Source organism: Perissodus microlepis, chromosome 2, assembly GCF_051167445.1.
Source record: "Perissodus microlepis isolate ML-2025 ecotype Zambia chromosome 2, ASM5116744v1, whole genome shotgun sequence".
Taxonomy (NCBI): Eukaryota; Metazoa; Chordata; class Actinopteri; order Cichliformes; family Cichlidae; genus Perissodus; species Perissodus microlepis.
Genome location: NC_140462.1, coordinates 19,238,904 through 19,265,208, shown reverse-complemented (window position 1 = coordinate 19,265,208; position 26,305 = coordinate 19,238,904). Strand labels below are relative to the sequence as shown.

Below are 26,305 nucleotides of genomic sequence, written 5' to 3'. Positions count from 1 at the left end.
AGAGAACATTCGTTATATACCTTCCTGGATTTGTTCCAGATCAGGTTTTTTTAAAAAAGAAAAAAAAAACAATAAGTACTGTCTGCACGTTTATCGTGAGCTATTCTCAGTGAGCTGTGTTAATAGGGCAATAAAGCTTCACTCCAGTGTCACTTCATGGCGAACAATGACGCATTTAAAACATGATTCAGCAGATTTCCTTCATTTGAGCTATTACATTACTAATATTAGTTAGTTACATGTTTACAGCTGTCCAGTTTGGGTTTCTGGGTTTATAACTATCACATTAAATGCTAAAGGGTTGAATGTGTGAACAAAAGCTTTTCTTTTAGCAGTGCTTCCTAAGTATATCCTCAATACTTTATTAAGTGCTATAAAATGAGTAAATATTGCACTGAAGTCAAATTTCATGCTAAAATATTTACTCAGATTAAAATTTGGGCTCACCCATATGGTTGTTACATAAATGAAGCCAGTTGATGAATGGGTAAATGTCACCGTGCTTCCTTTACCGCTTGGCAGAGCAGATGTCGAAATGTCATCATGTTCCTTTTAAAATCAACAGAAAAACCTACTTTAGTAAAGATTCGTTCGACCCTGATTTACTGAGCATCTGGTGTAGTGTTTAGCTTTATGCATGCTTTTAAAATAGTGTCAAACAATAAGCTGTCAAAATCACAGGACGAAACAACACAGGAAATAATTCGCACAGAGCTAAAAGTTGCCACAGAAGCAATAAAGAAACTTAAACGAAGACTCGTGTTAGAAAGGACGCATCTGATAAATATTTTGTTCATTTTCTGAATTGACAATTTAGTGTTAGTAAAGTCAGGGCACAGATGCACAAGTAGAAACTGTCTGCAAAGAACCATTTTATTATCTAAAACAGAGAAGACCTCGAGTTATAGGCCAGTTACTCACCACACAGGAAGTTATTTTAGGTTACAGTGGGCTGCTTAACTCTGAGACTTAGAGACTTGATGCAACCTCAGTGTCTCTGCGCGTACACTGGGAAGGAAGACATACTGCAGACACTTTCTCTCTATAACCATACACAAACCAAAGAAGCACAAAACTGCTGGTCACTTACTGATGAAGGTGTGCTTGCTGTATAATCTTCAGAAAAGGTGGGTTCACTTAGAATTGAATGTTGAAATTCTGCATTTGTGAGTGTGTAAATGCTACAAAAAAACAAAGCGCGGATGTTTCTCTGTGCTAAAAATAGATGAAAATGTGTGAATAGGAAAGGGGGTCTTTAAAAGGCAAGAGCTGCTGCAAAAGATGAGAAACTCACTTTGATTAAAATTCAAAAACAGGATTTCAGTTGGTTTAAATTTTATTAAAAAGTCGTTTTATTCTGTATTATGAACATTGAACTTCCTAAAACTGAAGTGTGAATGAAACTGTGTCAAGTTAATTATGGTAAATTCTAAAAATACATATATATGTATGTTAAAAATATAAGGTGCCTCTAATTTTGATTCACAAAAATAATTACACAGAGCAAAATTGAAATATTTCACACTGCGTAACCAAATTACAGGCGTAACCAAATTACAGTCATAAAATGAAAACTGTCAATGAGCGCTTTTATTGCACAACCTAAAAAGTCAAGTGTGCTAAGTGAATTTGATAAAAGATGCACAAAGAGCGAACCAATCTACTTGCTTCTAACTACCTGCAAATCGATACAAATCGATTAACGTGTGTCAACAGAGGGAAATAACTTTTAATGATAATCATCATAATTTGTTGATGGCGCTTCCTCATACTGAGCTTATTCTCGCTCTCTGCAGTTGATACGTTCTTGATCTCCGTAGCAAAGCCAGGTCACAAATCCTTAAGTAGTCTGGTGGTTTGAGTTGCCACAATCCTCTGCACCCAATTTCCATGGGGCACAAGTTTATTTTCCAGACTAACTGCTTAACCTCAGATGCTAGCTCCATGTATCTAATCTCCTTTTTCATATGTCTCGCCCCACCCCACTTCCCGTGGCCCAGTAAGCTCTGCAAAGTAGTCAGGCAGCCCCACAGAGTGTTAGACCACAGTGCCAAATCCAATACTGAGTTTGCTGCTACTTGAGTCGGTAGCCTCTAATGTCAGCTGGCATTTTCACAATCCCTCAAATTGCTGAAATGTCCTAAATTCTATTTTGGGCAGGTTTCCTTCCTGCTTTCTGTTTTGTTTTCCTTCATGGCCAAAGAAAACTATCAAAAGCTGTCAATCAAAGACTGGTGGATAACTCGTGAGGATGTGGTTCTTTTCCTCTTCGTGTCCTTTTTGAAAACAGGATTTTAAAATTCATGGAATATTTTTAACCTCCTAAGACCCGAACTCTTCCACGGCATGCATTTTTAATTTCTCTTTGATATTTGGGCTGATTGGGGCCCGATGAATGTAAAAACAAAGAATTACCAGATTTTTTATTTTTACGTTATTTTTGTTTTTAAGAAAAATGAGAGCCACATCTGAGGATATTCGTTTAAAATTTTGATAGAACGGTAGCAGTATATTGTCCTTGTAAGTGGATATCAGGCCCTTGTAGAGCAAAATTGAGTATTTTGGTCTAAATATCCCAAAATGTGATGTCCACATATGTGGACGCCAGGTCCTAGGAGGTTAAAGTTTGAAAATTACACAAGTGAAGGAACTGTGACTGCACAAGTCTGTCTCAGTGCAGCGTGCTAATGCAAAAGCATAACAACTGTCTTTTTGCCCTTCAGTTGTTTCATTGTGAGATTGGATTTCAGTTCATTTGATCTGAGTGATCTAATGTGATCAAATTTAAAACGATTTCACAGCCACCTTTGTGATATTCATGAACTTGTGGACCACGTAAAATCTGCTCACTTTTATTCACTTTAACCCCCGTTTTTTGGCATTAAGAAAGAATGAAACCTCTAGAGCACCTAATTATTGAACTGTTAATGAGAAAACCGTCTGTGGCACATTGTGATTCAACAAGTATGTGCCTCTAAATTACAGAAGAAGTAAGACGTCTATTTTACTTTGGACATACTCTCGCTAGTGATGTGTTAACCATTTGAAATAACTGTTATCGTGAGGATTTCTGTTTTCAAACAGTGTAAAGGTAATCAGATTTAATGTATATTAAGTTTATTTGATTCAAAATACACCAGCACCAGCATGTTTGGGGTAAGGAGTGTTGACAGGTTAAATTATTCATGGATTAAATTCTCACATTGTATATGGTTGTGAGTTTAAATTTTATGGATTTTTCATGAATTAATTGTTAGATTTTTAAGACAAAAACTGTAAACAAAATTGTAAAAATCAGCAACATTATCTTGAACATACAGAGAGATACTTTTAGACACATGCAGTGATATTACCGAGTTGCAGGGAAGGCTCACGTTTAATCGTGTTTGATCTGGTCTTATTTGGGTGATCTACAACTTGTTCGGGATGCTAATTACTTTGCGTATTTAGTCAAAATCTAATGTCATGTTTCCTCTGCCTCCCATAATCCGCCAATACAGCCTTATTGCTCATTATGCTGATGACACTTGACCAAACCTTTTAGAAAAGTAAGTTATATAAAACAGTCATCACTGATGTTTAGGTATACTCATCTGTATGACTGAGGCCCTACATAAGAACACTTCTCTGTGAGTGTGTTACTCAATATTTCAAAATCTAACAGGTTATGCTTTTGGTGCATAACTATACTGAAGAACTTAAATTTTGAAAAGAATACATGACTATCTAGAGCAGCTCTGCATTGTCAATTACAGTGACCATTTTTCCCCTCAGAGTACAAATAGCAGTTCAAACTCAGCAGGTTTGACCAGAATAAATAAAGAGCTTATGACACTAGAATTACATCATCCACCAATTTATTGTAAAAATGAGCAATAACAGAAAGGTGGATACAGAAAAACGAAACTGCTCTAAATTAATCTGACCAGCTTTTCACTGTGAAGGCAAGAGTGTGTAGCACTGACGCTGGTCTAGAAAAGTTATAAACTGAGGGTCCTCAGGTATTAATATGAGTTACCTCCATAAGCACCTCCATAAATCTAAACCAGGTTACGTCTCTTCCTTCAAATCCTGCAGAACCTCATTTTAAGTAGGAATAATGTTAATATGTGAACAATTATATTTAAAAAGTCAAATATAATCATTAGCAAACTTGATCATCATCATGAATTTTAACTAATACAAGTTTTTTGGTTTGTTTCTTAGATTTTTGGGTATTTGGGGGGTGGGGTGTCAGAACTGTTGACCATAATTCAGCTATGACCAAGAAAAACTCGTTGTCAATGTTAATTTCAAAGACACTTTGTTACATGTAAACTCGGTGTGCTTAACATCAAGATAAAAACATAAACAAAGCGATACAAATCCTATCAGATAAGAATAACTGGATAGTTCTGGTATTTTTGTTTTGCTTGGTTTTTTGTTTTTGTTTGTTTGCTTGTTTGTTTTTTGCTTTTTGGCATCATCAGTCCTTCCATTTGAAGAGCAAACTCCAAAGCCAGGTGATAATGTCAAATTTCAAATGATCAACCTTCAATGGATGGATGGATGAATGGATGGATTGAGTTAACATTTTTTTAAAAAGTGTTAAAAAAATTCCTGAACAGTTTCTGTTATGTTAAAAATATAATTCAGACCCGAAAGAAAACCATCGTGGCACCAAGTGACAGCAGCAGGAGGCCACAAACGGCTCTGTTTTGTTGTATATAATGACCTCATTCCTCTGCATGTGTAACTGTTGAGTAAGAAAAGTCCAAGGACAAACTGTATTGGAAGGCCACATTCTTTTGCTGAACACCCAACTAATGATGTTTTTCATTTTTGTTTCACCCCCTCGTTAGCTGCAGATAGAGGGAACAGCCATGAGTCTGCTGTGATAATGGTGAGTTATGGCGGCCGTATCCACAGCGTTTCGCTGCTGGTTCCACATGAATGTTCCCAGGGGATACGCTGGGAGTCTGCAGCCCCCTGTGTAATTACCTTTTAGCACAGAAATGACTGAAGTGAGATTCTGCTTTGTCATTGTTAGTGCATGGTAAAAACAACACATTGTAGGCGACAAGGATTGTTCTCTGTGATTTAGTAATATTATTTCTAAACTGAATTTGTGAAATATTTTATATTAGTGTCACCAATTATACAATAATTTTCTCATAAGTTTACATGCACTCTGCTGACATGAGTTGGTTACTATTAATAATACATGATAATCAATTAATACATTATACGTCTATCATTTAAAAACACAAGAGGTTTAAAGAAATTAAAATAGTTGTTATATATTCTAGGTAAACGTATTGTTTGGGCGATTACTATATAATGTCAGCCCAAGGTATTACAAGGAAATGCTCTGTGTTTAGAGGAAAGCTTCTTCTGTACTTTCCTAAGCGCTTAGGTTCACGATGCTTCTCAGAAGTGCAGAGCAGAACGATGTTGCATAGCGCAAAGTACTAACACTCAAACTTAATGACCAAAGTCCTCTGGAAAGAGGAAACGGCTTGCATGTACATCAGAAAGGGACGAAATCTGATCTTAACTTAAAAACCTAAACGTATGTTTTTGTTCTTTTCTTATTCATCTGGATAACTCTATTGAACTCTATTGAACTCTATAATCTATATGATGATTCAAAGACTGAAAATGTCGAGTTAGAGTTGATTTCTATAACAAAAACATTATAGTTCAATCATATTCTGAAAAACTTTTTTGAACATTGTATCATGAACTACAGAAAACTACAAAAATGTGTAACAGACCTGAAGTAAAATCTAATGTTGCATATCTCAAATGTTTTCTTTTCATAAAAGTGTTTTTAGCTGAGTAGGGCTAATATCTGTTTAAAAACCTATACTGTTACTTTTTTTTTTATTTGGTTTAAATGTCGATTAAGGATTGCTTGCAATTTAATTTTCTCATTAATTAAGACTGCGTTAGTCAGGTAGTTTAGATAGATTAGTTTAATAAATGGGGAATTTAAAAAAATACATTTCCAGCCCAGTATTTTTAAAATAAAGTCTCAGGGTGCATCATTAGAGACAGAAAACATGGACACGTGGTTTCCACTTTATTCCTGTGACAAAATATTCAGGTTGGGTGCTGCACAAATGTCTAATGGTGACACTGCACCTGCTGGACACAAACATCAATTTCCTTGTGGAAAAGTCAGTCTTGACTGTTCTCCTCATTAAAAGCAAAGGAGTTCTGATGTGGAGGTTTTTTTAACTAAAAGAGAGGAGCAGGTTTGATTCGGCACGATCAATGCACCCGTTAACTGTGTATTCACCGTAATCTCACCCATCTTTCCAAATTTGCAACAGGAGGAACAAAATACCAAACATGGTCACAATGCACTTTGTGTCATATGTCATTAACTCCCAGAAATAGACACTGCTGATTTTTAACACTGTGTCACAAGCTATCACCTCTTTTTCTATGATGTGTTGGCTTTGGTGCCTGTGTAATTGTAAATGAGGAAATCCCTGGGGGACAAGCAGCGGGTTATATCACCATAGTTGCTTCCTGTGCTTAGTGTTGTGTATGTGCATCGAAACTGCAAAGAGTTGCCTGCTCAGAATATGTTACTTTATACTGATGTTGAGGGCAAGAAAAGGCAAGTTAAAATAAACTACAACAAAAAACAAAAATAATGGTAATAATAACAGCAGGCCAGTGTAATTTCCCACTCTAAAGAAGCTGCAATTTTCTTTTCACAGGATCGCAGCAGAGCAGAAAGGAACAGAACTCAAAGATATGCTAACGACGTAGAGGAACCTGAGTACGATGTGGTGGATAACCAGGAAGAAGTGCTTAATGTACGCATTCTTCCTGCGAGGCCCATAAATGATGACCAAGAGTATGCAGGTAGAAAGAAAGTCTTTCATTTCTATTTTAATGTTAGTTTTGTTAATACTAACATCTAGTACTGCTACTACCTCAGCTATAGCTTGATTTTAATTTCATGAGTTGAAAATGTATTTAAAGCATCTTTAATCAGACCACTGAGAAAAGTTGTTTATTTGGTCCTAATAAAGCACATTAAAACATGAAAGTAAGATGAGCTTAGTGGATCGGCACTTTTAGTGATTATTATTATTATTATGTTTAATAGTGTTTTATTATTTCCTTTTTTCATTATTTCTTAAATGTATACATATACAGTGGATTAAGGTCATACGTCCACAAGTAATTATTAAATGAATTTTTAAGCAGTTATCTTAATCTAAAACCACTAAAATGATTTTAATAATTCCCAAACTTCTTCAAACTTGACTTAAAGTACTATTTGTACTTGACTCAGGGACACTGAGTCTATTTTACCTTCCTACACAGAAATGCTCTCATGAATGTAATTAGAATGAAGCTGAATGAAGTGCAGGGGGGGTGGGGGGGAACAGATCTACCACAAACTGTGGTGAGAATGAAAGCAGCCTGGATCTGAGAAAGAGCTCATGCTGAGTGAGCATGATCTGCCAGTGGGTCTCCAGGGCCATCTGTTGGCTGAGTCAGACTGCAGGAGATTACAATTATCCAGCAGCTGAGGGGGAAGAGAGGGAAATGTGCAGTGCGAACAAGCTCGCTTTACTCTCCTGCTTGGATGTGGCCCGCAGCCAGGGGCCTCACAGCTGCATGTCTACAACTTTATAGTGAATGTGGCTTTTAAATTTGTTCACACTTGGAGCATTCTCCCTCTGTAATCAATACAGTCTGCTGCTGCAGTGCACTGCTGGGACTGACATCGACCGACTTACAGGAATGATACAAACTCACAGGGTGTTTAAACTGTCAGCTTACACTGGAACTTCTTAAAGTACTATCATCACAGTCATTGATGAGAGTGTTTCTTTGGCTCTTAAGACAGGGATCTCCCAAGGTCATCATCAGCTCACAACCTTTCATCACTCTCCCCTGTAAGGTTTCTTTTTTGGTCTTCTTTAATAAATATACAATTTGAATGGAACTACCTTACTGACCGTACTCCATATTTCGTTGTGCTCTTCAATCAATCAGGGTAACTCAAACATCCTCCCAAGATGTCCACCCAGAGAAACACCATTTTCAACAGGTAAACCTACAACGCATTTAAAATTGAGTGATTATTGTGGTAAAGACACTGAACAGTAGCAGTGAAATTCAAATCAGAGACATCTTTGTTTACCTTGAAAAACAAAACTATTAAATCACAGTTAATTAACAATTAAAATAACTTAATTACATAATCACGCACATCCATACTTTGCCTGGTAACAGCAGCTTGTGCTGGCAAATATGATCAATGAAAATTAGAAAACATTGGATAAATATTGAAGGTAACTTAGTCTTTGCAATGGCTTAATAATTTCTCTCTTCTTGGTTGCTGCTCATCAAAGCACAGAGTCACTTAGACGGCATTACTCATGCTGAAAACCCATATGCTGCAACTAACTTCATTAGTTAGTTGCTGTCTGCCCTTGCGCCTTTGCACTGCCAGGGTGGGCAGCGACTAGCTAATGAACATAGTGAAGCAAATACTAGCTCTAATTGTCGCTTAAAATCAAAGAAGAATGAAAAGAAAGTACTTCAAAAGAAATCTGAAGTTGTGTTTTACACTTGACTGACAAAGTAGGAAAGTCAACTCCACCTAAACAACTTGGGGATTTAGTGGTGGCTGTCGATATTCAGCTAGTTTTTAACTCAACCAGATAACATGAAGTTATGTAGTTCATTTCATCAGTCTGTATGTCTTTTAGTTGTATTGTTTGTGGTAATGCTCAGAAATGAATGGATAGATTGACATGAAAAGTTTACCAGAAATGGCACAGAGGGTGACATAGAGGTGACTGCACCACTGGGAAGGGCAAACATTTAAAATTAATAAACATTTCAAAAATGGGAGACATTGTCTTGAAATTCTTAAGAATTTTTTTTTTTAACTAAGCAGGATCTTGATATACCTCTCATCCATGCATGGTGTGGTGAGAAATATTCAGCCTCTAGTAATGTGCAGTCTTTGGCTACTCTTTTTTTCTGTTTAATTTAATGCAGCTTAACATAAAATACTTTTTTCTCATAGATTTACAACTTCTGATCTCAGTAGATTTGGCATCATCTAATACTAAAGCTGATTATTACAGATTAATTGAAGGATACTGGTTGTCTTTAGTTAAATGTACTGTAATGTTTTCCGTAAACTGAGTAAAAGCTGATTCTGTCCCAGAAGAAGTACCTTTTCACCTTTGTCTTCTGTGTTTGAAACACAGCACCTGTGATAAATAGAGATCTGAAGCCTGGCCGACAAAAGATGAAAACAGGTAACATCTCAGCTGACTGAAATTGTTTTGCCTTTCTGGGTCACAGTTTAAATCTCATATTGTATATTCACGTGGTGTAGTTACAGATAGGAGGAACCCACCTGTGCCAAAAGGAGACCAGGTAACTTCATGTGCCAAACAATACAGTATACTGTACTACTGTTTGTTTGTTTTTTAATCTTTCAATAAATTGTAATGCTGACAAACTATTAAAAAGGTGACCAACTTTTTCTCTTTCTAACATTACAGCACTCACAAAGGTAATTTGCTAAATTATAGTTTAAGTTACTCATTGTTGTATTTATCTGCCTTATGGATGCACTTACTGTTTGATTCTTTGTTCCTGCAGGAGTTTGCAATCACCATCACCTTTTACCCTGGAGTTGGTCAATGTCTTGTCTGGAAAGGCTGTACAGCAAGGTTGCAGGAGAGAGTGAGTACTGTTTTATTTTATATATAGAACCTGACACTTGTCCCAGTTCCTTGTGGTTTTAATTTGCTGGAGTTGACGATAACCCAGTGTGACTTTTTCCCCTGCAATAATGGTGTAAAGCAAAAACAACACCCCACAGTTTGTACAGTGTAGCGATGACACCATCTGCTGGTTGGAAAAATTATCACAGAAAATGCTGGAGGCTCTTCTGACATATTATTTAATGTCATTTGATTTCAGCAGAGAGCACGGGACCACTAGAAATGTAAGTAGCTAAAAATGCTGAACCTATTAGAAGGTGTATTGTTGTTTGCATTTTATTCACCATCTCTTAACAAACTAAGTCCTGTGAGAAATACTGTAAAATAAACATGCTTTCCTTATTCATATATACATTTGATTTTATTCTACAAATTTCGCCATGCATTGTCATTTAACTCAATATTTATACTTTTAACAGGCAGAGTTTAGTTCACATATGAAAGGTAAGATAAAAATTACAGCCTCTTGTTATAAAGTGTTACCAATAATTGTTTACAACTGTATTAACACATAAAGGGGTTTTTTTTTTAGGTCCACTCAGTTCTGAAAGTCTTACACACGGCAGTTACAGGCATTCACTGGATTTGGAGTCTCACTTAGAAAGAAGGTCTGACTTTATATTTTCAGGCTTCTCAAGATGCTTTTTTAAATGTTATGTCTTATTTACATGCATCTTTTCTGTCTTTTATTTAGGACCCATCAAAGTCTAGGTAAGTATCTTTGGGCTCATCATTATCAGTCATTATACAGTTACTGACTTAATAAGTCCCCCCTGACATCTACTTAAAGAAAGGGTCCCATCAAAACGCCATCACCATGAATGGCCTCAGACGAAAGAAGACTTTGACCAGCACGACTTTGTCCCAATGGAAAAGCCTCAACAGGTACATGTGCTGCTACAGTCGTGTGAAAAAGAAAGTTTTTGTTGAAGTATGTCTGTAAAGGTTCTCAGTCATCCAGGTCATCGTACTCTAAGGAGCTTGGAAAGAAGCGTCTGGACTTCTTTAAGTTTCCTTTAAGACTTTTCACCTCTCATCCAAGAAGTTTCTTCAGTTCTAAGAGCAATTGGTGGATAGTCCCAGATTCCCTGCCCTATGGGAGTGTCCCCAAGAGGGTCATGTGCCCCCTATGGATCCTCTACCTAATCACATGAGCCAAGGTGTGAAAGTGTGTGTGAGTCACAATCAGCCAAGGTTTCAGGTGAACCCATTGTGAAACCGAGCCCAATGGGTTCACAACATGGAAGAGCCACCTCCACGGGACACAACTCGCATGCATCTAAAGGACAAAGGTCATTGTTTCAAGGACGCCAATGTTCACATTTTGGATAGAGAAGACAGACGGTTTGAAAGAGGAGTGAAAGAAGTCATCTATGTCCACTGTGAACGACCATCTTTGAACAGAGAAGGTGGCTTACGACACCAACTGTCTGATATCTATAATCCAGTTTTGAGATCCCTCCCCAGACACCTTAACACCCACTCACATCCTGGGCCATTTAACCTCAGTAAATCACATGACAGTGTGGGGATAGGTTTCACAGTGGGTTCACCTGAAACCTTGGCTGATTGTGACCCACACCCACTTTCACACCTTGGCTCGTGTGATTCGGTAGAGGATCAAGAGGAGGTCCATGACCCTCTTGGGGACACTCCCATAGGGCTTAAAATCTGGGACTTTCCACCAACTGCTCTTAGAACTGAAGAAGTTTCTTGGATGAGAGGGGAAACATCTTCAAGGAAACTTAAAGAAGTCCAGACGCTTTTCTTTCCAAACTTAAAATTTTCATAGAACTCTAAAAAAGACATTTGAAAGGTTAAGTGATTCAGGATTCAAGAATTACTTTAAAGGACTTTACCAGTCCCTTGTGTCATTGTGGAGGAATTTTGGCCCACTCTTCTTTTGCTTTGCTTTCTTTTGCTTCAGTTCATTGAGGTTTGCAGGCATTCGTTCGTGTGCAGCTTTCTTAGGGTCCCACCGTCTATTTTAATCAGGTTGAGTTCTGGACTTTGACTGGGTCATTCGTTGTAGATTTGCTGCTGTACTTGGGATCATTTTCCCGGTTGCATGATCCAGTTTCAGTCATAGTTTAGCTGTTGGACAGATGGCCTTAGACTTCACTTAAGAGTACTTTGGTATGCAGCGGAGTTTATGATCAACTGCACAGGTCCTGTGTCTGCAAAACAAGACCCAACCATCATACCTCCACCAGTTGGTAAGAGGTGTTTGCACTGACATGCTATGTTTAGAATGTGGCAGCAGCAAGTATCTTTGCTACTATGAGTCACTTCAGTATTGCATAGACACAGTTCTTAACACCTATTATTCAGTAGGAGAGCTTAATTAGCAGATGCACTATTCTCTTCAGCTGGCACTTCTCCTAAAACCACTTTGCTCCACCTTTCCCTCCAGCAGCTGAGCCAAGAAATTACACCTCGCCACCACAGTTGCACAGTTCACTATGGCCAAATATCTCCACTTTGGTCTCATCAGTCCAAAGGAGACTGTTCCTGAGATGTTGTGGTTTGTTAAGATGCAACTTTGCAAACTTTAGCCATGCTACTACGTTTCTTCAGAAAGAAGTAGCTTTCTACTGGTAACCCTTTCAAAAAAAGCCAAACATGTTCATTCTTTTTCTAATTGTACATTCAAGAGCTTTGAGATTCAGCATGTTAACTGAGGCCTGTAGAGTCTAAGATGTAGCTCTTGGGTATTTTTCACTTATTTTGCAGCACCTAGCAATGTACAGTTTGACCTTGGGGTGAATTTCTTGGGGGAATCCACTCCTGGGAAAACTGTAGTATTGTGTAAACAAACACCTGAATAATCATTTTCAGCAAAATGCCAAAGCTTCTGTGTTTTTAGAGATGATCACATGGGCTGATGATCAGGTAATCAAGTGTATTGGCATCACCTGGCTGCTAATTACCCCTTTAATTCCTATGGAAACAGTGGAGGTGTATTTAATTTTTCACAACTATCCATAATTAATCCAAACTAATCCTGTAATCAAGAATGATATCCGTCACAACGTGATATTAACTAGTTTTGAATCCACTGATCAATGAACTTTTCTGGCAGACCTGTGAGGAAGATTGGTACATCGGGACATGTAATCGAGCAGATGCTGAGCACGCCTTGCACCTGGTGAACAAGGTATATCAATAAGGACTCTAAATATAAAAAATATATATAAATAAAAATATAACTGAACATGTCTTAACCTTGGGCAGATGTTAAACATAGTTATTTGGATCTATATCAGTTGAAAGTGTAAAAACAACACACCAAAAGCACAGTTTAACAGGAATATTCTTTTCTTTTTGTAACTCCTCCCATTAGGATGGTGCATTTTTGGTACGAGACTGCTCCACCAACAGCAACTTTGAACCCTTGGTATTGGTTGTGTATCATGAGAAGAAGGTTTACAATGTCAAAATTCGGTTTGTCGAGAGCACAAAAAAGTACGCATTGGGCACAGGATATCGTTCAAATGATGTGAGTGAACACATTTCAGAAAATGTTTCATTAAGAACCCTCAATCGCACTATATTTACTCTAATTCCCTTTATTTTTCCTCAGATGTTTGACTCTGTGGCAGACATCATCAAGTTCCACTCCATATTTCCAATAACACTTGTCAGTGGGAGAACCGCGATGGGAAACAAGTACCCAGACAACTGTGTGCTGACATTTCCTATAACAAAAGGGGATGTTGAACGGTTGCTACAATAACATGTGAACCTTGCCAACAAAGATATGTCAATGTGTTTCTTGTGTCATGTGTGTTCACAGTTCCACAAAAACTGTAGCACTGTCATTCTGAGCAAGTTGGGGTGGATGGAGTTTGTAAAAGAAAAATATATACGTTGATCAGACGTACCTATATTTTCTGGTTATTTTGATAATAATGTGCTAATGGTTTTTTAATTAATTCCATAGACAAGTGGTTCTCAAATTCTTTGGGTCCAGTGACACAAAATCTCCTATAATCAAAATATCGATTTGGCTGGTTCTGCCACAGCATTCGAAAATCTCCCCACACCTGTTAGCTACCAGGCTAATAAACTAGCAAGTGATTTCATTGTTGCAGTGAGTCACAATCATATCAGTTCTTCCTGTTCCTCCATAATGTGGTAGCAATTACTGGATATAATATGTTTTTGTTATTGAATCAAATTGTCCCCAATCTATAAAATGCACTTTTTAATGATCTAGCGCAATTTAATGAATTATTTTACAGATCCCTTGAGGGTCCCCGGACCCGATTATAGACCAACTTCTCTCTGACAGATAATAGTGATCTACCCTAATTATCCTAATTTAATGTCTTCAAATTGTATATTTTGTAGCAACAATCTAAAATAAAAAAGTCTGTAACTGTACAATTATACAAACCAAAAAGCTGTAACCAAATAGCTTAATCTTTGGTCATTTACTGAGAAATGAAACAATTATTAAATATTAATCTCTTAAATACTAATCTGGTTTTTGGACAGTTTATTTGGAATTCAGTTAAACACTGATCATGCAAAGAATTGTGACATATAGACCACTAAGCCTAAAATGGTTCTCTAACTCCATGTAAAAAAGTTAGCATTTTCATGTGTTTTGCCTTCTTCTATAATTTTCTTGGCAGGAATGGACTTCCATACCTACGTCACATTTTCTTTTCTTTTTTTTTCTTAAATCAGACTTACTTCCCTGGCCTTATTTTTTAAACAGCACAATACTGTTTTTCAGTCATGAACTGCATGAAATGTTATAAAGATTATATTTTTATTTTATCACGATTTTATTATAAATTATTACAAGAGTTAGGAAATTCCCAGTGCTGGGTTTAAATTAGCTTGACTCAGTGCCATTCAGTGGCTCTGGCTTAAGTGCAGTGAATTGATTTAGAGAGTGCTCTGCAGGTAAGATTTCTGTTGGTAACTTAACTAAAGATAGCAAGTGAAACCATTTATAACATTTAACTAAAGTTTACTAATTTTTACAATATAAGTGGAAAAATTGACAGATTGAAAGCCACTTTTACAAGCTAAATAGCAAATTTAAGGCTAAACAAACTACTTCAAGTCACGTGATTGATTGATTGATTGATTGATTGATTGATTGATTGATTGATTGACAATACTTTATTTATCCCGAGCCATCATGAGCACCATTTCCGACCACAAATAGAATACACAAACATAACATTGGGAAGACACGTCAGAGAGGTACGAAAAAAACAATGGAAATACACAATACACGAGGAAAGAGGAGGAGAAAAAAGATATCCTCCCAGACTGAGCTCCTGGGGGAGAGCAGTTTGAGAACAAAAAAAGACACTAGAAACACAGAAAGCACATGACTTGCAGCAGGGGGGAGTCAGGAGTTAGTCCATGTACACAGCAGCCAGTCTTCCAGTGCTAGACAGATCCGCCTGCCCACTTCGGGTGGGAGTAAGCGTGGAGGCATTTGCGTGTGTGTGTGTATCCTGTGTTCAACTTGAGAGAGAGTTTCACCCGGTTAAGCAAAAAGTCAGCAGTCCTCCAGCTGACCCATGTGACCTTGAAGGATAGGAGCAGATGGTCAAAAATAATGAACTGGTATGCATAATTACAGCCATACCAGATAGTAAGCTCATGGAGAAATGCAGTCAAAGTTAAAAACATCGATTGATTGATAGATGGCAGAGTCAAAGCAGGAGAGAAACAAAGGTGCAGAAGTGGCTCAGTAAACTTGTGAGAGCATAATATTAACAATTTTTCCATTAGTTTTACAAAACCAGAGTGAGGTCATTTAAATCTATACCATGAAGCTCCCAGTGCACAGCATTTGTGCTGATGTTAAGGAGGGGGAGGTTTCGAGGCTCTGTGGTTATTGAGTCAGCAAACCCTGTTATGCTTTGTATCCCTCAGCACTGCCCCCACACTGGTCATGATTTTGGGGGGGTTCTAAACACTTCCCCTTTCCAATAGAGATTGAAAATGTGACGTCATTCTGGGGTAAAACCGCAAAGGATTCTGGGAACTCGTGGCAAGAGGTACTAGCGTATGCAGGCTTTCAATTGAAATCAGTCACACAGCGATAAAAAGAAACACAAAAAAATGGCAAGAAGCTGTTGTATTATTAACTGCAATAGCCGGTCGCATGACAGCCACGGGAAGCCGACGGGTAAAGAGATCGGTTGTTATCGGATTACGTCGTTGAAGAGAAATTGTTCAAGCCATGTTTCCGAAGTAACAGACGGATGGCCTGGATTGCAGCCATTCAAAGACCAAATATAACGTCCTAGAACACTCCAGCTCACATGTTAGTCTGCTCCAAGCATTTCCACAAAGGTCAGTGTTTTGTAGTAGTTAATACGTCATTTTTCTTAACATAATTGGTGATATAGGTTACAAGCAAGTCTGGCGCTGAACAGAAATTGTCGCGCTATGCTCCTTTGTTTATTGTGCATAAATAGTGAATTGTCCTGACACAATATTGTGTTTCGCTTCTGTTATTACCATGGTACATTGACAAAAACATATACTTTTATTCACAGGATAAAACAGTTTTTTTTGTATCACTAACTGCCCAGTGCGATTTCAGCATACAATATTATTGTCACTGCTACATTTCTGTAATGCGTACCAGAAATTATTTCCGCTACTAATTAATTACCGTTGAGCTTAAAGGTCCTATTAATAAACGGTTAACGAATGTGTATTTATGAAGACGATTTGTGAGACTGGTAAACGTACGATACATACGATGGTCTTTCGTTCTACACGGTGCATTTCAAAGTTCTGTACCCATCCGTCGGTAAACTGTACCTGGGCTTGATGCAGTGACCTGAAGTTACTAAACTTCATGAGTGTATGCACTCACTCCAAGAACCGTATAATTATAAATATGAGCGTGGAGAAAGTTGGGCAGCACGCTAACGTCTTTTGTCCACTCTGTGCTCCTAAGGGTCTAACCCTTTCACTCCTTTGATTTTTTCCTCGTGTCTTTTCTTTGACTTTTCGTGGAGTCTGTCTTTGTACAGACCGGCATTTTTCTCCTTCATTTTGTACATTCCTTTTTTCGGGGGGCAAAGAAAAACCAAGAAGGTATTAGAACCGGAGAATGAACGTTTTGCGTTGCTGCAAATGCTTGCATTTGATGCTGTACTTGGATTGTTTTGCCACGAGTTCCCGGCATGCAATGCGCGAAAGTCACGTGGTCTGTCAATCTCTATAATAGGGCTTTGGAGTTGACATAACACCGCAATGTGGCGCCATATTTCTGGGCCACGAATCAAAACAAACACACTGTGTTGGAAAGACGGTTGCTAGGGAACATGCTTAAAATTAGTTTAAAAGAAAAAAGACAGTACAGAGACAGATTGCGTCTGGATGCAAAGAGACGGTACTTGCAGAAAATAGTGTGCATTGCAAATGTGTACTTACAGCTGTGGAATACATCTAGGAAGTTAGGAATTTCACAAACTTGTTGCAACAGTGACATCCTATTACAATACCGATTTCAAATTCAGTGAGCTGTTTAGAAACAACCTATTATTTCACAAACGTTTATAACACACTGAATGGATTGCGTGCTTGCTTTTATACACTTATACTAATGTGATTGAAAACAAATTCAAAGATTAAGAGTTGTGGCCTAATAGTGTAGATGCACAATTTAATGAATGACTTCTTTTTAGGTCATATTCATATTTGAGAGGTACTTCCCAAAATCTGACCTGCATAGGTCCGGTCCAGAGTCTTCCTTAGTCGTGATGGTTACATGATTGTTGCAGAACTATTGTTAACTGAATTAGCTTAAGCTTGAGCAGAAAAACTTAACTGGCAATGTATAAGTTTAATTCTTCATTACCGTACTTATAAACTGATCATATAGTTGTAAAAGTGCATCGGCAGAAGTCAGCTGAGGGTCACAGTGATCTCTTTGGATGTCCCTGCACCCTGTATGTCTGTCCAAACTGCAGACATTGCATTTTGTAGATAGGAGATAACCCATTTAGGACTGTGATTATTAAGTGTACCAAGTGCCGTCGACTGCATGTGTCAGGAGTATCAGAACAGTTGAGACACATTTTATCTAATGTGTCTCTGTGGCTTTTAAACCACTGCGCCGAAAATTGGTCCACCCCAAGGATCGGGTCCCCCGACACAAACAGAGTATCATAGTGTACGCTGTTAAGTGCCAGGAGGATTGCCAGGATTTATACATCGGGGAAACCAAACAACCTCTGGCGAAGCGGATGGCACAACACAGAAGAGCCACATTGTCAGGTCAGGACTCTGCAGTCTATTCACACCTACAGGCCAGAAGACACTCTGTCAATGATGAGGATGTACACATCCTGGACAGGGAGGAACGCTGGTTTGAGCGCAGAGTCAAGGAGGCCATTTACATTTATTTTTAAAAGTAACCTAGTCAGTTTTTAAGATTTACAATGACTAACACTGAGCAGTGCTGATTTTCTAACACTGGAATATTTTTTAACATTTTGAGTTATTTTCCAGTGTTAGAAAATCAGCACTGCTCAGTGTTAGTTATTGTAAATCTTAAAAACTGACTAGGTTACTTTTAAAAATACAACACTGTCAAAAGTGTTCATTTAACACTCAACAGTGTTATATTTAACACTCAAAAGAGTGGACACATATAGACACTCTCTAGTGTTAATTTAACACTGGAGATTTTGCTGTGTGTGTAGTTAAGTCCTCTGTTTTCAGTGTGTCATTGTCATATCGTCTGCTGTGTTTATAGGCCAAGAGTTCATGTCACGTTGTTTCATGTTAGGTCCATGTTCCTGTTGTAGGTATATTTATTTAATTTAGCTCACCCAGTTTAGTTTATTGTTAGTCTTGCTTTTTGCCTTTTGTTTGCAGTTATTTTGCCAGCCTCAATAAACGACTCGTGTTTGGTTATTCAAGTCACGTTTCACGTTTTGTTACGTCTGCATTTGGCTCCGCTGACTGTGACAAAAACAGTCTCCTCAAGGTGTTTTATATTGTAAGTTAAAGACCCTACAATAATCCAATAATCTTATGGTTGTCCATTATAAACAAACCTGATAAGTGCCCCAAGTGTACAGTGTAGCAGTCACAAGGCATTTGATTGCTTTAATACACATCTTTGAAGCTTGATTCTAATAGGAACCCCTGCTGTATTGATAAACTTCAATTTGCTGTGAGTATTTTAGATTTCACCAGGGATCAACAGTCACATTTGGGCCTAGTCTTCATTTCATTGTTTCATTTATTTATTTATAAAGCACATTTAATAACAACAGGGAGTTGACCAAAGTGCTGTACAAAATAACAATTAAACAATGACATTAACAACAACAACAACAACAGATAAGAAAATTAAAAGAAAATTAGGATAAAAGAATTGGTAACTCTCCTACAGTTTCGAAAGCCAGAGTAAAAAAATATGTTTTAAGATGCGATTTAAAAAGAGTAACAGTTGGGGCCTTTCTAATGTGGAGAGGTAGATCATTCCACATTTTCGGTGCCACAACCGCAAATGCCTGATGAACCATCCTAGACTTATGTAAGGTAAGGAGCAGGTGATCGCTTGATCGAAGGGGTCTAGAGGGCGCAGACAAATAGTCCGGTGCCTGGCCATTTAGCACTTTATAAGTCAATAGTAAGATTTTGAATTTAATTCTAAAACGCACTGAAACCAATGAAGGGAAGCAAGCACCGGAGTAATATGTTGGTGTTTCTGGCCTTCTAGCTCTAGAGTGTCAACAGTGAGTAGCACCTTGTTGTAAAACCTCTGTATTTAAATTCATGAAAGTACCTATTGATTGTAAAAGTCTCACAGGAGGCAGCATGTGAAACTTGACACATTCTTGTGGAATTTTGGGGGAAGGGTTAGGCTTATATTTGGTTAACTGCCTGAACCTTTTCCAGATCAGTCGTTAGCTGAAAAGTGTTGTAGTCATTAAGTTTCTTCGAGTTTTTAAACGTAGCCTTGACTTAGCCTTGAACCAGGGCTCGGCATTATTATAACTCACCCTGCTGTGTGATGGTATGCAGCTGTCATCACGAAATTGGACGTCACAGCATTTGTATACTAAATCAGACTGTTGGATCACAGTTCTCCCATTCAGTGAAGTCCAGACACGCCTGCATATTCTTTATAGCCTTATTAATCCACTCCTTGAATGTCTTTGCAGCAAGTTTAGAAAGTTTTAGTTCATGCCTGTATGCAGTGATCAGTCCACCAGTTCCATGATCCAGCCATAACTGTAAGCTTTATTAAAGTTTTTAAATTTGAATTCAAGTTTGTCACCCAAACCCAAACTAAGGCTCCACAAGAGAGGGGTTTGATAGTTGAACACTGCTTTTAGAATCTCTAGGAATCACAAAAGCCCTTTTCTATTACTCGGCACGGTCAGCAGGTACTTTTTTGTACCGTTTGTGTTGCTTATTAATTACATAAAGGGACACTTAGACGTGTTGCTATGACGACAACCACACAGGTTAAGTAGTACTGGATTGTCATGGAAAACCAGTCGATCCGAGTCGAGTTATAGCGACCCATGGCGAGTCAATCTGTGTAGGAACTAATGGAAGAGAGGGCTAAATAAACCTTCACTTAGACCAAAGTGTTCTGTTGAGATAATAAAATACTGTAAGGTCTTTAGGATATGATGTACCCCGTTACGTACAACTTTGTATGTCTGTGAAGGTTCTCAGTCATCCAGGTCATCGTAGTCAAAGGAGCTTGCAAAGAAAAGCGTCTGGACTTCTTTAAGTTGCTTGAAGACGTTTCACCTCTCATCCGAGAAGCTTCTTCAGTTCTAAGGTCAAATGGTGGGGAGTCCCAGATTTAAACCTAGTGGGAGTATCCCCCCGCAGAGGGACAAAAGGACCCCCTGATGATCCTCTAATCGCCTGAGCCAAGGTGTGAAACTGGGTGTGGGTCCCAATCAGCCAGAGTTTCGGGTGAGCTCATTCTGAAACCTGGCCCCACCTTATCATGCGAATTCCTGAGGTCAGATGGCCCAGGATGTGAGTGGGCGTTAAGGCGTCTGGGGAGGGAACTCAAAACTGGATTATAGATGGCAGACAGTTGGTGTCGTAAACCACCGCCTCTGTTCAAAGATGGTCGCTCACAGTGGACATAGATGGCTTCTTTCACTCCTCTTTCAAACCATCTGTCCTCTCTGTCCAAAATGTGAACATTGGCATCCTCGAAAGAGTGACCTTTGTCCTTTAGATGCAGATGGACTGCTGAGTCTTGTCCCGTGGAGGTGGCTCTTCTGTGTTGTGCCATGCGCTTGTGAAGTGGCTGTTTGGTCTCTCCAATGTAGAGGTCTGGGCATTCCTCGCTGCACTGTACCGCATACACCACATTGTTAAGTCTGTGTTTTGGAGTTTTGTCTTTCGGGTGAACCAGTTTTTGTCTGAGCGTGTTGCTGGGTCTGAAATGCACTGGGATGTCATGCTTGGAGAAAACTCTCCTGAGTTTTTCTGATACACTGGCTACATAGGGGATGACAATGTTGTTGCTTCTGTCCTTCTTAACCTCCCTCACTGGTGTCTGATCTTCTTTTCTGTGCCTCTTTGCTGACTTTAAGAACGCCCATTTAGGATAGCCGCACGTTTTGAGTGCTTCCTTTACATGTGTGTGTTCCTTCTTTTTTCCTTCAGGCTTAGAGGGAACATGTTCTGCCCGGTGGTGTAGGGTCCTAATTACTCCAAGTTTGTGTTCCAGAGGGTGATGGGAGTCAAAGAGGAGGTACTGGTCCGTGTGTGTGGGCTTCCGGTAAACTTCGATGTTGAGGTTGCCATTCTCTTCAATGTGCACAGCGCAGTCCAGGAAAGGCAAACAGTTATCCTTTGTGTCTTCCCTGGTGAACTTGTAGGTTGTGGTAAGGCAGAGGTCACACTGTTAGACCTCTGCCTTACCACGACATACTTCAAATACAAAAAGGGTTCTACAGACAAAAACATAAGACAAAACTCCAAAACACAGACTTAACAATGTGGTGTATGCGGTACAGTGCAGCGAGGAATGCCCAGACCTCTACATTGGAGAGACCAAACAGCCACTTCACAAGCGCATGGCACAACATAGAAGAGCCACCTCCACGGGACAAGACTCAGCAGTCCATCTACATCTAAAGGACAAAGGTCACTCTTTCGAGGATGCCAATGTTCACATTTTGGACAGAGAGGACAGATGGTTTGAAAGAGGAGTGAAAGAAGCCATCTATGTCCACTGTGAGCGACCATCTTTGAACAGAGACAGTGGTTTACGACACGAACTGTCTGCCATCTATAATCCAGTTTTGAGTTCCCTCCCCAGACACCTTAATGCCCACTCACATCCTGGGCCATCTGACCTCAGGAATTCGCATGATAAGGTGGGGCCAGGTTTCAGAATGAGCTCACCCGAAACCCTGGCTGATTGGGACCCACACCCAGTTTCACACCTTGGCTCAGGCGATTAGAGGATCATCAGGGGGTCCTTTTGTCCCTCCCCACCATTTGACCTTAGAACTGAAGAAGCTTCTCGGATGAGAGGTGAAACGTCTTCAAGAAACTTAAAGAAGTCCAGACGCTTTTCTTTGCAAGCTCCTTTGACTACAACTTTGTATGCGACAAGATTGATTTTGAATTCAGCACTTGATAGCCATGTCTGTCTGAACAAAACATTACTAACTCTTCAACAGAGTCACCATTGCCCCAGCAGAGAAAACAGGCCCACTGTATGCAAATGGAGAATTCATACAGTGTCACTCAGCTCCTGCCCCTTCCTTTGTTGGGAGATTGCAGTTGTTAACAGGTTGTTAAATGGCATCCTCTCCCCAAGTGTTGTTAATAGGTGGAGTGACTTTACTTTTGACTGGCTACTGTAACCCAGTGAGTTTACACGACTCAGTAATGCAATACAACATTGTTATTGTTAATTGGGATTTATCATTACTCTGTTAATCACTGAGTTGAGCTAAAGTAAATCAATAATAAAAGATAAATACTATAAATATAAGAATAAAACCCAAAGAGTATATTTAACACCCCTACTGGTTAGGAAGGAACAAGCCCCGCCTTCCCCTGCTCTGTACCGTCACGTGCTCAGACACAGAGAGAGACAGAGGTGCACGAGACCATCGCTGATTTTCACCGCCAAGCTTGTTGCTGGAAAATAACTATTAACTTGATAAATTGAGCAAATATCCATACCGGAGATCTGCATGGACCTTGGAGAAACTGACCTAATTTGTTGTGAACATTTTGGACTTTGAAACCATAGTGGTGAGTCAGAAGCTGTTAAGCTAACCTTGAAGCTAAAAAGCTAACAAGAAGTTCACGGGGAATATAATGGCCTAATTTCAATGTTGTAGATCTGCACGGGAGCGGATGAAGTGGACAAGATCCTCTCTGAGAGTTGAACATTAGAAGTGTGCTGGTGAGTTAAACTGGGACTGGGCGAATCAGGCTAATTGAAAAGCTAACTAGCCTGATGCTCATAGCTGTAGCTGTAACTAACCACATTTTCACTGTGGGAGAACACACGGGTTTCTCACGGAGTTCAGCCATTCTGAGCACTCAGCTTGTGTGCTGATGATGTTCTAGTATTACTTGTTGAATATTAAATGCACTAAAATAAGATGATGGAATAAGTTAATGTTGATCTTAAAGGTCATGAATCTACTTTATTTTTGTTACATTTGATGCTTGAGCGGCACTGGATAGATGTCCGTGTGTATTCTTACTGTGCTGATACTTACCACATACTGTAAAACTACAGCCTGTGGGTTTTTGTATATTCTTTTGGTAATTTTATTCTGTACATTGAGTGTAAATAATATATTGCTTCATTGCTATGCAGTGTAAAGCAATGCTCCTGTAATTCAGTTAAAGGGCAATACTGTAAAAAAATAATCTACCATAGTTTATGGTTTATTTCTGATTTCTGATAGAAATGTGCACCTTGATGATATAATAAGCTGATTGTGATTTAAAGATTGCATTCATGATTAAGATGCACTGTATAGACTATAGTTAGAAATTAGAATTAATGTTTTGTGCTTGTTTTGTTATAGCACTTGCATTATTTACACATATGGCCATGTATATCATTAGAGTGTGAACTGAATTAGTAATAGTCCTGTTGTTTACAGGCTAGGTTTTTTATGGGATCGTGAGACCTGGATCTCTTCCTGACAAGGAAGATGGCGAGCCTTTCCCTTTGAACCGAACCACAGCCATTCCGAGTTGGCCCAGAAGGGCAGGTTGCTCTTCTCTCACGAACAATTGGAGCAGTGCGGTAGGACGAAATCGCACCAATCACAGACTTTTGACCTATTGGATTTGACTTGACCGAACACTGACTATTAAGCCGGCAAAACTGACATATCTGAGCTCAGATAGGATTCTGATTGTTATTATTATTGCTGTCACTGTATTTTATTTTATGTTTTCATTCCTGTTCATGAAATGCTGTTAAATTGTTGCTAAATAGTTTAATACAATTCATAGCAACTTTACCTGTGACTCCAGTCATTCTTCTCCACACAACTCACTTTATCCCTCCTACGAATCTAGCTATTGGTCCATTCTCTCCATCTTACTTTAACTTCCCCTACCCTATCCTGTACTTGGCTACACTACCATTACAAAATATATCAGATTTTGTGAGGTGAGGACTGTACGTTGCTTTGTGAACAAACCACGGATCACTAGCTACCTGAAAAAACTGTTTAATAAAAAAACAAAACCCTTCAGGTCTGGAAAAACAGAAAAAACTGAACATGCAGCATACAAAAAAAGGGTGAGCCAACTCTGAAGCTGAAAGGCTTGAACATGAGTGCCAAAATGTTGAAGTTCTTCTTTTAGTCAGATTGTGGTGAGCTCCTAAGGGACATGATTACGTGACATCCTCTTACTTTGCTTGTGTAACCTGTAGGGTTCAACAAGGTTCAGTCCTGGGTTCATTATTATTTTCCTTGTATACATTTTTGCTAGCCAGTATCATTCAAACTTTTTCTGGCAATTCTTGTAATTTGTATGCTGATGACATTCAGCTGTACACATCTTTTAAGCCTGATCAGCTGGATAGGTTGTCCACTCCAGTTGATGGTTTATCCTGGATTTCCCCAATAACCTGATTATTTTGAAGTTTGGCAAGATTGAGGCCATGTTTGGGATCTTTAGTGTCTTTCTTTGAACTATAAAACATTGCTTTTGCATTTAGATCATTGCACCTCAATTACTCTACCACTGTTTTTCAGCTTAGACAAATCCTCTGTCACTCCTCCAGGCAATGCAAAATGCTACAGCAAGACTCCACAGAACGAGCTCATATTACCCCTATTTTATTCTCTTTACACCGGCTCTCAAAATGATACTTCCAATGCTAAAATAAAATTATTGTAATTATCCATTTGACTTATTTTAATTTACTGAGAGTTTTATTTACTATTTTGCAAAAAACACTGAAAAACTTGTGAAGCACATTTGATTAACATGCCAAATTACAGTTATTTACTTTCACTTCTGAACATACAAATTACTTTTAGTGACCAAAATGTTAATTAAACACACTGGACCTTAATTAAATCCAGTGTACCAGCTCAAATTTGACTATAAAAGCATGAATTCACAAATTTTTGAAAATATTTATAATTTCTAAAATATTTTATTTTCTTGTTTTTATGACAGGTGGTCTAATACATTTAGTAAGCACTGTATATATTATTTACACAAGGAAACAAGTTCATACACTACCAGTCAAGAGTTTGCACACACCTTCTCATTTAATGTTTTTTCTTTATTTTTACTTCTTTCTACATTATAGTTACAAACTGAAGACATCAAATATATGAAGCAAGATACATGGAATTTTGTAGCAAAGAAAAAATGATTACTAACTCTAAATATGTCTTATATTTTAGATTCCTGAAGGTAACCACCATTTGCTTTGTTCACAGTGCTGCAAACCCTTGGCTTCTCTCAGTGAGCTTCATGATGTAGACATGGTTTTCACTTCACAGGTGTGCTTGTCAGGGTTCGTTTGTGGAATTTCTTGCCTTCTTAATGGGGATGGGATCAGTTGTGTTGTGCAGAAGTCAGGCTGGTACACATCTGACAGCCCTATTTGACAACTGTCAGAATTCATATTATGGCAAGAACCAATCAGCTAAGTAAAGAGAAACAACAGTCCATCATTGCTTTAGGAAGTGAAGGTCAGTCAGTCTGGAAAATTGCTAAAACTTGTGTCTCTCTAAGTGCAGTTGCCAAAAACCATCAAGCACTACGACAAAACTGGCTCACGTGAGGTCTGCCCCAAGAAAGGAAGACCAAGAGTCACCTCTGCTGCTGAGGATAAACTCATTTGAGTCAGCAGCCTCAGAAATTGCAAGTTAACAGCACCTAGAGACCAGATAAATCCCACACAGAGTTCCAGTGGCGGACACATCTCTACATCAACTGTTCAGAGGAGACTGCACCAATCAGGCCTTTATGGTCAAATAGATGCTAAAAAAAACATTATTTAGGAAAAGCAACAAGTAGAAGAGATTTTTTGGACAAAGAAA

General features: G+C 38.6%; 1 protein-coding gene across 2 annotated transcripts; it reads left to right on the top strand.

Moving 5' to 3' along the window:
* The first annotated feature begins 992 nt into the window (after nucleotides 1-992).
* Nucleotides 993-14,513, top strand: LOC146392686 (uncharacterized). Of its 2 annotated transcripts, none has more exons than XM_084952033.1 (17): nucleotides 993-1,127; nucleotides 4,842-4,882; nucleotides 6,714-6,861; nucleotides 7,855-7,907; nucleotides 8,008-8,062; nucleotides 9,237-9,287; nucleotides 9,368-9,408; nucleotides 9,537-9,547; nucleotides 9,637-9,720; nucleotides 9,964-9,985; nucleotides 10,181-10,205; nucleotides 10,294-10,369; nucleotides 10,456-10,472; nucleotides 10,552-10,646; nucleotides 12,844-12,918; nucleotides 13,105-13,260; nucleotides 13,345-14,513. In XM_084952033.1, exons 2-17 carry the CDS (start codon nucleotides 4,880-4,882, stop codon nucleotides 13,495-13,497), a joined length of 1,065 nt encoding a protein of 354 aa, XP_084808159.1. In that variant the 5' UTR covers nucleotides 993-1,127; nucleotides 4,842-4,879; the 3' UTR covers nucleotides 13,498-14,513. The 2 variants fall into 2 exon arrangements, with proteins under 2 accessions (XP_084808159.1, XP_084808157.1); XM_084952031.1 differs by having other exon boundaries at nucleotides 9,961-9,985; nucleotides 13,345-14,511.
* The last annotated feature ends 11,792 nt before the right edge of the window (nucleotides 14,514-26,305 follow it).

Bases quoted from the DNA above. Each gene is read 5' to 3' on its own strand.
- LOC146392686 (XM_084952031.1), top strand. The intron at 8,063-9,236 runs GTAAACCTACAA...TTTGAAACACAG, and splicing joins AGAAACACCATTTTCAACAG to CACCTGTGATAAATAGAGAT. The intron at 9,288-9,367 runs GTAACATCTCAG...CACGTGGTGTAG, and splicing joins CCGACAAAAGATGAAAACAG to TTACAGATAGGAGGAACCCA.